This window comes from Podarcis gaigeae, assembly GCF_964106915.1.
Source record: "Podarcis gaigeae genome assembly, chromosome: 6".
Taxonomy (NCBI): Eukaryota; Metazoa; Chordata; class Lepidosauria; order Squamata; family Lacertidae; genus Podarcis; species Podarcis gaigeae.
The window spans coordinates 44,756,533-44,768,651 of NC_139682.1; the positions used below are offsets into that span (position 1 = coordinate 44,756,533).

The window sequence follows — 12,119 nt, forward strand, 5'->3', positions numbered from 1 at the left end:
AGAGCCAGGATAGACCCTTTTGGTTTAGGCAAGCCTACCCAGCTAGCTCACTGTAATATTTAGGTTTACTTTGAAGCTGCTGATTTTATAGCAGCTTGTTTTGAAAATCATACAGCTGGCACCTCCTGGTTTGGAGTATGTCGGATGTAGTTTTGTAATTGAATACGCAGATCATTTTAGTGAATGGCTCATGGGGCGCAACTGATATGGCAGTGCTCGTGTGATGCTCCAGCCCCTTCACCACAATTTTGCTCTGGTTGGTGAATCTCAAATTTTAGTGAACAAAAAGCAAAGCAGATCCCACAAGTCCGCTCATCCCGCCCTAAGCAACTGTACTGCCTTAACCAATTAACAGAGCAATGTCAGCTTGCATACACAGTTCTGCTCACCAAACTTTTAATGGTGCAAGCTGCCAACTCCCAATTGGATTTCAAATTCTGCAAGTTTGTCAGGAATTCTCTAGGAAAAAGTGAAGGCTATACTGCTGAGAACACACTTCAACACTTACGAAAAGCAAACATGACTCATTTTAAGGCAGGTCACATGCTATTTTCATGAAGCAATTATCCACAACAAAAGGGTGTATAGTTGCCCACAACTGCTAGCTCAGCAGCCCTGGTGACTCCATATGTCCACATAAAAAAGCATAGGTTGTATCATAGCAATCTGCTTCTTGCACAACCAGAAGCTGTTAATGAAGTCATAAATACCCCACCCCAAACCAGAGATCACTGGTCTTTCACGTTTCAAGTAGTGTTAGGATTGCAGACAAATTTTCCATGAAGGTTCCCTTTAGGTTACAGAAGCAAATTGCTGATAACAAGAAGAATCAGGCTTAATATTTTACAGAATGCTGTTTTTAAATAGTTTTCCATTTCATAGTTTATTTTAATTGTATTATCTACTTGTCAGCCACCTTGCAAGGCTTTCCCCCTGAAAGGCAGGATGTGGATGTGGATGTGTGCGTATATATACATTACAGAAAAATAAATAAATAATAGTAAGTTTCTACTTGTTGGGAAATTTGATTTTATGGAAACCAAATGGTTTCACAGAGTGCTGTTATGCTATGTTTTTCAAAAAGATTAAATAGCACATTCATTTACAAATAGCATGTATTCTTCTGCAGCATCAAACTTTTTTTGAGTGTGCCATATGCAGAAAGCTTTTTTTTATTAAACTAAAATCTCATATCTGAATTACACGTTTAAGGAATATAAAACTTTGACTGTTTTTCCATTCTATACAGCGTGAGTGGTCACTGTGCTCAGGAATCATTTGCATCTCTCAGACTCAAACTGTTCAGAAGCACAACTCCCCAGCAGTGCTGTCTCAAGGGTTTCTGCTGCTAGAAGACTTGCTGCTTCATACCATCCCAACCAAAAACAAAGGTGATGGTAGGAACGCATACCGAAGGAAACCTCTAAGGCAGATCACCGGGAAGCATGGGGAAGGGTAGCTAGGGACACTGAGGTGGAGAGAGCAACAGTGTGTGTGTGTGTGTGTGTGTGTGTGTGTGTGTGTGTGTGTTTGTGAAAGAGGGGGGGGGAGATCCAAGAGCAGGGAGGGTGAGAGGATACCATGTGCAGCTCTTGGGGAGAGAGGGAGAACAACACTACCTCCACTAGAGGCAGAGAAGGTGGGAGAATGGCAGTAGTGACAGCATCATGAATTGTGCCTCAACCATATGAGCAATCTGGTTTATGACTTATTTGTCCTACTGAACTATGTACGTGGGATGAACAACACAAAGACAATGTGTCTAACAAGCATCAAAGGTTTATTCCAATAATGAACAAAGACATGTGTCTGATAAATGTTACAAACCTCTAGTCCAGTCTTCTGTTTCTCCCCTCCCTCCTTCCCCCATTTAAGTTTGGAAACTGAAAAACCAGGTGGTTTGTTGCTGCTTGGGACAATGGAACTCCCAGGGCTTTCGTTCACAGATGGGTGTACACAAAACACAGGCACTTCCACTTTATCTGTCTGGACGAGCCATTCCTGGTCTGGTTGGCACCATCATGGGTCTGGATGGAGGTCTCATCATAGGTGGCCCTGGCATCATTGGCATATGTCCTCCCATGGGCGGCCTCATTCCTGGAGCTACAGCAAAGTAAATTTAAAGCATAAGAAATGTACTAGCCAATTTCTAGTCAAAGACACCACAATGTCTATTAAAAGTGTCCTGAAAAGACCACCTAGATTTCTAGGAAGAAGCTTCCACGTTTTCAGTATGGAAAGAGAAAACCTTCCTAGACTAGTGGTTCTTTGGAAATGTTTTGTCATTTCTTCACTGCAGATCACATTGGTTTAGATCCTAAATTGTTCTTCCATTTACACAGGAGGATGACATACCTTATTTTTTGCACCATAGGACGCACTTTTTCCCCTCCAAAAATGAAGGGGAAATGTGTGTGCGTCCTATGGTGCGAATGCAGGTTTTCGCTGAAGCTGGAGAGCGAGACGGGTCGGTGCACACCGACCCCTCTCGCTCTCCAGGCTTCAGGAGAGCCCCACCGCCAGCCCCACAAGCTCGGGGGACAGCGGGGAGGCGGAACGCCGCCATCCCGCTGTCCCCCGACTTGGTTAGAAGGCTGGCGAGGGGGAGAAGCCTGCTCCTCCCCGTCGCCAGCCCCGCAAACTCGGGAGACAGCGGGAGAGGCGTAGCGCGCCCTCCCGCTGTCTCCCGACATGGTTTGGAGGCTGGCGGAGGGCTTCCTCCTCCCCCAGCCCCGCAAGCTCCCAGAGCGATGCCAAAGCTGCGCGCAGCTTCGGCATGGCTCTGGGTCCCGTTCTGGGGGAGGGGGAAGCTCGGGCTTCCCCCGCCCCAGCCCCGCGTCTCCAGCTGGGAGACGGTCGCGGGGGGCTGCTTTAGCCCCCCTCTCCCGGCTGGAGAGGTGACGCGCGCCTATGGCCGCTGCTCCCTGACCTGCTCTTTGGGGCTGGTGGTGGGCTTCCCCCGCCAGCCCCAAAGAGCAGGTCGAAAGGAACCTGAAGCCTGGAGAGCGAGAGGGGTCGGTGCGCACCTGAACGCACCTTAAACGGCACCTTGTTTTAGAGCGGGAAAACAAAAGGGGGAAAATTCTCCCACTCTCTGCGCAGCGCTTCCTGCCGCTTCGCTGAAGGGGCGCTGGGCAGAGAGCAGAAGAATTTTTTTCCCTTGTTCTCCCCCCTCTAAAACAAGGTGCGTCCTATTGTCCGGTGCGTCCTATGGTGCGAAAAATACGGTACTTCCATTCTGTATGCTAATCCCCCATGCCATTCCCAAAGGCCTCCCATCTTCCAGGAGCATATTTCAAGTGGTACAGGAAAGTCCTGCTCCATGAAATGAAGATTCCTGGAAGGAAAGTTGATATCCAGTTCCATTGTTTTACCTGTCTATGATAGTGCTATGATAGTACATACTTCAAAAACAAGTTCTAGATTAGATAGTTTCCAAATGCCGATAGTGCCCACAAACACTAATAATGCCTTCAAAGTTCCAGAATTGGGCAAGAGCTTATACAACATACTTACACAACCAGGTCTTTCAAGGTATCATACATTGCTGTTTTGTACTGCATTATATATTTGGTATTTCATACGGAAGACATTTAGGAGACTCACTTAACACAGACTAAATTATTTGGGCGTACTTAATGGTCACAAAGGGGACGCGGGTGGTGCTGTGGGTTAAACCACAGAGCCTAGGACTTGCCGATCAGAAGGTCTGCAGTTCGAATCCCCGCGATGGGGTGACCTCCCATTGCTCGGTCCCTGCCCCTGCCAACCAAGCAGTTTGAAAGCACGTCAAAGTACAAGTAGATAAATAGGTACTGCTCTGGTGGGAAGGTAAACGGCATTTCCATGCACACTGCTCTGGTTCGCCAGAAGCGGCTTAGTCATGCTGGCCACATGACCCGGAAGCTGTACGCCGGCTCCCTCGGCCAACAAAGCGAGATGAGTGCTGCAACCCCAGAGTCGGCCACAACTGGACCTAATGGCCAGGGGTCCCTTTACCTTTACCTAATGGTCACACGGTAAAGAGCATGCCCAACACTTTGCTTACTGCTAAGAGTGCTTCCTGTTTTACACACTTTTAATGGTGGCAAAGGGTATTAGTAATATTGTTCCAGGACTGCTTGATGAACAATTGCCTGTTTTAGGTGTTGTGGTCAAACCATGATTTGGGGATTGAGAGCACCTTCCTCCCTTGTTTGCTTAACCATGGGATGATGTGACATCTGAATCAGGCAAACAATGGTTAATGCTAACTAGGACAACTTCTGAATCACAGTTTGCAAACCCACTTCAAGCCATGGATTGAAGGCAATTTTTAGTTTGCTAAATATGGACTTCACAGCAGGCTCTGGCATAAGAAATGAGGAAAGGAAAATGGAATCTGCAAGAGAGTGGAGAAGAGTCTGAGCCTGAAGAGTATTGGCTAAACCATAATTTTCCTAGTGGAAAGGTTCGGAATTTTGGTGACAATGAGAAAAGCTTTCTTTTGGAATCAGTGAAATGCTTTTTAAGATAAGGTTTTATTCACTCCAGATGTATAGTATGATCTTTTAAATGCATAACAGTCTATGCAACAGCACTACAGAATAATTCCTGGCACTTTCTGATCACTCCAAATTGCACAATGAAACAAAACCAACCAGCATTAGAATTCTGAACAAACTTGTAATCTAACTGTACCATTGAGGGCTAGAGAGGTGGGAGGGAGAAGAATATGGGATATCTCTTCTCTGTTATTATGCTTTACTTACTGTTTTCATTTTTAATTTTGTAAAATTATATAAAAAACCATTTAAAATAATATAAAATATTTTAATAAATCGTAACAAGATTAAATATAAGTATAAATGTATTTTAAAAATAAAAAAAGTGACAGAAGTAAGTTTAAGAATTATACAGAGAAACATCTCAGCTGCCACTTTAATCAGTAAATATCAATATATATTTTTCAGATCTTTATCTATACATAGAAACATGAGATCTTAAGGATGGCAGCTCCCAAGATTCCTATGAAACAGGCAAGACCAAATTTTAAATGAATGTTGATTGTAATCCAGCAAGAGGTTTATCCCAAGGGGAGAAAACTGGGTTAACCCAGACACTAGAGATGGGAGAACTTCCTAAGCAATGAAGGTTTAAGGGAAACTTACAACATATAGGAGCTCAAGCTCTAGTTGAGGACCTATGCAAATGCACATACAAATGTATCTTCAGAATATAAGGAATTAAAGCAGAAAGGCAAATATTTATGTCATCCAGAACTTACCAGGGCCGACTGGCATCATTCCTGGGGGTGGTGGGCCCATCATTGGCATCATTGGAGGGCCACCCATGTGGGGTGCTGGCATCATACCAGGCCGTGGAGGACCAGCTCAAGTATGAAAACAATGGACAAATGTCAAAATAAGTTTGCACACCAACCTGACATCTCAGAAACACTTGAGGTTTTCGAAGATTGCCAACCATCTTTTTGCATCCCAACTGTCTGCTAGTTCTTCACCATAAGAAGTTAGGAGTTGGTGAAATATCTTATCTATTCACCATTACAACCAGTTGTTGTAATGGTGAATAGGTACTATTGCAATGAACATCAGCTGTTCGTCATCCATAGCTCTTCTTCGGCGATCCCTCCTAGCCGATTAAGACTGCAATGTTATCCGTAATTAATAAATGGCTACTACATGGTACATCAGGTTAAGAACATAATTCGTTCTTAGAAGGTTCTGGAGGTCTGTTCTTAACTATTAAACTATGTTTAATAGCTTATTGTATTTTAGTGTTTTGTTGGAAGCCGCCCAGAGTGGCTGGGGAAACCCAGCCAGATGGGCAGGGTATAAATAATAAATTATTATTATTATTAACCTGAAACTGTTCTTAACTTGAGGTACCACTTTAGCTAATGGGGACTCCCGCTGCTGCCGTGCCTGTGCAATTTCTGTTCTCATCCTGAAGCAAAGTTCTTAACCTGAGGTACTATTTCTGGGTTAGTGGATTCTGTAACCTGAAGGTTCTGTAACCTGAAGCGTCTGTAACCCGAGGTACCACTGTATTCTTTTTAAAGTACAGCGGTACCTCTTGTTGTGGACCGGATCCATTCCAGAGCTCCGGTTGGATCTCGAGGTTTCTGCAACCAGAAGGACTGCTTCTGCGCACTGTCATGCGGCAAAACCCGGAAATATACTTCCGGGTTTGCCGCTTATGTATCCCAAAGTTTATGTAAGCGGAGGGATACGTAAGCGGAGGTACAACTGTACTATCCAAATAACCACCTAAAGTTTTCCCTGTAACTCATACCAAAGTTTTGCCAGAGATAAAACATCAATATTCATACTTACGGATATTAGGTGGTGGTGGTATCATAGCTCCTCCTGGAGGTGGCGCAGAGAATGGAGTAGGTGGAATTTTGCCTTGCTGAAATGCAGCCGCTACATTAATGCAAATAAATAAAAGCAGAACATAATTAGTTACTGAAGTTTTCCTATACATTTCTGATTCTTTTTAATGACCAAATGCATACTTTCTATGTGGAACTGCCTCAAGTTCTTAGTCATGCAATCTCTTCATTTCTGCAGCTGCCTGGATTTATTCCTTCCAGCCAATTTATCTAATCCCACAAGCAGGAAAGCTTCATCCATTTCAATAAACCATATTTTCAAATAAGTATAAAAGCAAGAGAACATTGACAAACACATTTTCTGTTGAATGTGACTGATGTAAGGGACTTGGCAACATTTACAGTAAATTACCATTCATGTCTCCTCAGAAGTAAAACCCACTGAGTTCAATTGAAATTAATTCCAGGTAAATTTGCTATTTTAAACACACTGACCCAAGTAAACCTCAGTGAGCACGTTGGGACATTAAAGTAAGCATGCATAGGATACTACAGTAAGGCAATGAAGGTGTGCAGATGAAACTGAAGTGCTTTCAAAAGTTTCAAAACTGGGTTCTAAACTGGGGCTATATTCCTATCACCATTTACCTAAAGGTAAGACCCACAGAACTCAATATGACTTACATCTGAGTAAATGTGCATAGGATTGCTCCATAAAACATCCAGATTTATTTATTTAAAGTTGAAAACATTTCTAAACCACCAAACCAAGATTAAGAAAAAGTATCAGTGGTGAAGAGCATAAAACTAACAATAAAACTAAGCTTACAAAGAAAAAGTAGAAAAGATACCACAAAAGAATAGATCTGCTCAATACATCAAGCAAGTTTGATCTTCCCTCAGGGAAAGCCTGGACAAACAGATGAGTTTTAAGCAGGCATCAAAATGCCAATACTGCAAGTGCCTGCCTGGTGTTTGTTGGAAGCACATTCCAAAGGGCAAAGGCCATTAGTGGACACAAGATTAAAAACAAGAGCATATGGTACTCCTAAGAGTCTCCCTTAGAAATGTTTGTCAATGTGCTGGACAAAGATACTTAAAGGAACCATTTCCCCAATATTTTAAGAGAAAAATCACCAAATATGGTCCCCTCAGCTCAACAAGAAAACAACTGAATAATAGCTTATAATTTTTTGTTGTTGTTAAGGGCTTGAATGTGGTAACATAGGACACAAATTCCACAATTCTTCAACAGGGAAATCTTATAAAAGTCTGCATTCATTACTACATGACACGGCCTTTAAGTCCAGCAGTTCTGCAACTTTCCAATAAAGGAGCTGAAGGAGGCAGAGCTTCAACTGCAAACATGTTGTGGAAAAAGGATTGAACTAATTCCCTAGGTAAGTGTAAACTTCAATCAAATAAACAAATATGTGAAACAGCCATTGCATTGATATGACTTACTTGTTTTGTCAATCAGGCTCTGTGCTTGTTCTTCCATCCATTTTTGATAGTAGTCTTTCACATTTTCTTTATGTTTCCTGCCACTGCAATGGGTTTTCCTCACAGATGGCTGCAAGACATAAAACATTTGCTCTCCAAGCACCAAACATACCCATGTGTTTAAAATATTGATAAATTTCACCTGACCGTTCCTGTACCAATATAGGAAGAGAACCTTTACATATAGTAGTCTCAAATACAGTAATCATGATTTTATCACAAACTAGTAAACTACCAAGTAGACATGAGAATCTAGTGAGTTTGCTCACTGAGTCATCATCTTTCAGTATTCGTGATGACATAATTTAAAACTGACATTTCTCTTTAGAAAGAAAATTGTCAGGACAACAAGTAAAGGTAAAGGACCCCTGGATGGTTAAATCCAGTCAAAGGCGACTATGGGGTTGCAGTGCTCATCTTGCTTTCATGCCAAGGGAGTCAGTGCTTGTCCGCAGGCAACTTTCCAGGTCACATGGTGAGCATTACTAAACTGCTTCTGGCACAACAGAACACTGTGATGGAAACCAGAGCTCACTGAAATGCCATTTACCTTCCTGCTGCAGCGGTACCTATTTATTTACTTGCACTGGCGTGCTTTCGAACTGCTATGTTGGGAAAAGCTGGGACAGAGCAACGGGAGCTCACCCCATCGCACTGATTTGAACCGCCAACCTTAAGCAGCAGCACCTGCTTTTACCTACCTCAGGATAACAGTGAACAGTCAGCATAGTGATTTTATTAAGGTCATGGTTGGTCACTAAATATTTACCCAAGCAACCATCCTGCAGCCAACCAATAGTCTTCAACTCACATCCATGATATTGAGCTCAGGCATATTTAACTTCTACCCTGACCTGTCTCATTCATTTAATAATTAATCATGTATATAAATTATAATGAAATTAATCATGAATATAAATATTTGCAGCAAGGCATAGAAAACTATTGAAGTTCACCACACAATTTCACACCGAGGGTGTTTTTAGAATGACATTCTATCTATCTAGATGAAAGTGATAGGCTTGCATATTAGATTTTATTTAGGAAATGTATTCAGAAGAAATCCTCTGAAGAACTGTTTTAACTTTCATACTGTAACATTGTGAAATGTCCTACTTACAGAGTCATGGGTGAGGTAAGTATCACAGTAATCACAATAAAACCTGGAACGAGAGACAAATATGCACTGGAAGTAGGGTAATGATTGTTTGCTTCTTAAAATATTGGTGTTTTCAAAAGTTTAATATGCTTTTTAGTTAAGACTAGTGTCAGAGTTGCCTCCAGGTCCCAGCTCACAGAGGACCAACGCTAGTCAGTAATAACGTATAAAAGTCTTTATTGAAGATTAGTTTCCATTTCCAAACCGCAGCGTGCAACTCTACGTCTTAGAACCTAGACCGGCAAAGCTCCATCTGAGTCTCCGCCTCCTAGACACCAGTTTAAGACTCTAGCCTTACTCCACCTCTCTCGTTGTTCTTTCCTCCTCTGGGTCCTTCTGCCCCCTGGGGTTTCCTCCTTTCTGGACTCTTCTGACGCTGACCCCCCTGAGTCTTGCCCCTCCTTCCGGCGGGCTTTAGGACCTGGCTCCCTATCCGGGCTACCTGCTGTGCCGCTCGCCTGTACATTTGAACTTGGCGCGCGCGCCCAGCCGGTAACTTTCCTCTTGACCGTTTCCCCGCTCTCCGATGGAGGCGTGGTCAATCCTGACTCATCTCCTCTCGCTGGTGGTGAAAACACTGGTCCCGATGCCTGGGACTCCTCCCCCCCACTGCGCTCTGGTGGGGAAGCTGGTCCTGATTTCCAACTGCTGCTCTGGGAGTCCCCGCTGGCCCCTTCCTTCTGGGGTTTCCCCCTTGGCACCCCCCTTGCCCTGGCCATCGGCGCTCCCTTCTGTGAATCTTCCAATTCGCTGGAGAGGCTCATGGAATCCCTCTGATCACTGTCACCGCCTACGCTCCCCTCGGATTCCTCCCCCTCGCTCTCCATTTCCTCCCTCTCCTGTGCCTCTGCTCCTGAGCCCCTGACAACTAGTAATTTAGTTTTGTTGCTTTTACAAGAAGAAGCTATTTCACTATATTTTCCTCAAAAAAACATTCACCTGTTTTATGCAATGGCATCCTTCAGATTTACTTATCTTTATCTATGTGCAAAGATTCTATCTAGTCAGTCTCATTGATACAGTGGTACCTCGGGTTAAGAACTCAATTCATTCTGGAGGTCTGTTCTCAACCTGAAACTGAGGTACCACTTTAGCTAATGGGGCCTCCCACTGCCGCTGTGCTGCACGATTTCTGTTCTCATCCTGAAGCAAAGTTCTTAACCTGAGGTACTATTTCTGGGTTAGCGGAGTCTATAACCTGAAACGTCTGTAACCTGAGGTCCCACTGTAATAATATGAATCCCTTCTTAAAAAGAAAGACTGAGAAAAGAAATCAGGTATTGTATGAAGTGCTCTTTGTGTGCAAGTGGAACAGAATTCCACTTGCAATCAGGACCACCATCCTCTCTTCCCCCCTACAGCCCTCCATGCATCTTCAAAATCTGCTCCAGAGGCTTGGAGGACCAGATTTTGGATGTGTGCTAGGGTAGCAGAGGCTGTCCTCTTGTAAAAGCAAAAGTCCACTGATGCAATACTGGATTCAGCTCATTCTTTTCTTAAGTGACAGAAGAACAAAGTGACGCAGTGACTGTGTCAATCACAGCTAACATCAGAATATGTTAGAACTGTATCAGCCTAGATAGTTCAATTGGTTAGAACATGGTGCTGACAATGAAAGGTTACAGGTCTGATCCCCTTATGGGAAAGCTGAATATTCCTTTATTGCAGGGGGTAGGACTATACGACCCTCGGGGTCCCTTCCAACCCTACAATTCTATGATCCTATGAATAGTTTGTCCCCATATACAGGGCAGCTGAGTCTGTGAGCCACCAAGTATTTTAATTATTCACAATGCCTCAAATATTCCTGGCATGGTGCGAAGTCTAAATGGGTTCTTCCCAGAGGGCAGTTTACCAGGAGGCAGAACAAGTTGTCAGCAAAATATGCAGTCAAATCTCATGATCAGTGGGACATAGTTGGAAGTAAGAAGGGTGACAACTCAGGGGTCGTACCTACTGTTTTGATCCCCATAATCTTCTGGTAGGGCTGGGAAAGCCTCTGAAATATGGAGAGTGGCTACCAGTCAGTACACTGGCAGCAGTAATGAGCTAGATGGACCAATGATCTGAGCGTATACAGTATAAGGCAGTTTCTCTATGTTTCTGCGAAGACCTCAGCCTTAAGGCCTCTGCACGCACGCACACAAAAATGGTGTATGTGTGTTATTTGAATTCACGAATATTTATGAGGAAGCCCGACCAAGCATTAAAAGCCACAATTATCTTTAGTGAAGCTATTAGGAAGCCCACTTAAAAGAATTACGTACATGTGTACAAACCGGAACCAGCACAGAGAACGTACACAAACAATATACGTAAATATATGGGACAAGCCACCTGTTTCCCCCCCCCCCTCCACAGAAAATTGTTCCACTCAGTCTGCACGCACTTTTCACCCTTCCCAGTTCCCACCAGAGCTTTTCATACGAAGGCTCTCCAGTTTACTCACTTGGGCATGTTGCTCGCTAGCAATGCGCAACCGGCCGCGCAAATGTCTAAAGGAAATGGCGCAATTATTATGCGACAACCGTTCCCGGTTTTTTTTTTTACCATAGAGATTTAAAAAATCGGACTTCCGGCAAAAAATAAAAAGCGCCCTTGTATTGAGTCTCTATGGTCAATGCAGAACAGAGGCGCTCTAAACCTTAGGCATTTCTATGGTAACCCCCCCCCCCCCCAATATTCCTCGCCTTGCAAATTAAGAGAGCAAAGCCATATACAGTTCAGGCCGGAAGTGATAATAACCGGTTATTGCTGTGATCATCGTTACCTTTATGAATTGCGCCGTACGAAACACGGGAGATAGATTCCTACCTGAGGGGCTTACAATCTGCAAATCAACAGAGGGGAAGGAAAGGAAAATGGAAGTAGGGTAAAGAGGGCTGGATCTTCTTTCAGTTGCGCATTTAGGTTAGTTGTTGTATGAGGTGGGGTTGTGTCAAACGGATTCATCGAAAAGGTTGTTATTTCTTTTTAACAACTGGAAAAGTCCATAACTTTAAGATTTTACATGTATATGATGACTCATTCCCCTCCCCTCATCTGTGTTAATTAGAAATTAATGACAAATTAGAATATCTAATTTTCACCTTTGATAATATTAAGACTGCATCTTTTTTATAT

General features: G+C 43.4%; 1 protein-coding gene across 2 annotated transcripts; it reads right to left on the reverse strand.

Moving 5' to 3' along the window:
- Nucleotides 1-1,763: 1,763 nt before the first annotated feature.
- Nucleotides 1,764-11,559, reverse strand: SNRPC (small nuclear ribonucleoprotein polypeptide C). Of its 2 annotated transcripts, none has more exons than XR_014565783.1 (6): nucleotides 11,446-11,559; nucleotides 8,958-9,000; nucleotides 7,799-7,907; nucleotides 6,336-6,425; nucleotides 3,232-5,371; nucleotides 1,764-2,355 (listed from the first exon to the last, which is right to left on the reverse strand). XR_014565783.1 is itself a non-coding variant. In XM_083745116.1 (6 exons), exons 1-6 carry the CDS (start codon nucleotides 11,547-11,549, stop codon nucleotides 1,979-1,981), a joined length of 576 nt encoding a protein of 191 aa, XP_083601242.1. In that variant the 5' UTR covers nucleotides 11,550-11,559; the 3' UTR covers nucleotides 1,764-1,978. The 2 variants fall into 2 exon arrangements, 1 of the variants encoding a protein (XP_083601242.1); XM_083745116.1 differs by having other exon boundaries at nucleotides 1,764-2,103; nucleotides 5,267-5,371.
- Nucleotides 11,560-12,119: the final 560 nt, after the last annotated feature.

Coding starts and splice junctions, on each gene's coding strand:
- SNRPC (XM_083745116.1), bottom strand. CDS start 11,549: ATGGTAAAAAAAAAAACCGGGAACGGTTGTCGCATAATAATTGCGCCA. Junction 7,908..8,957: donor CTTACCTCACCCATGACTCT/GTAAGTAGGACA, acceptor TATGTCTTGCAG/CCATCTGTGAGGAAAACCCA. Junction 6,426..7,798: donor GAGCCTGATTGACAAAACAA/GTAAGTCATATC, acceptor GCATTAATGTAG/CGGCTGCATTTCAGCAAGGC.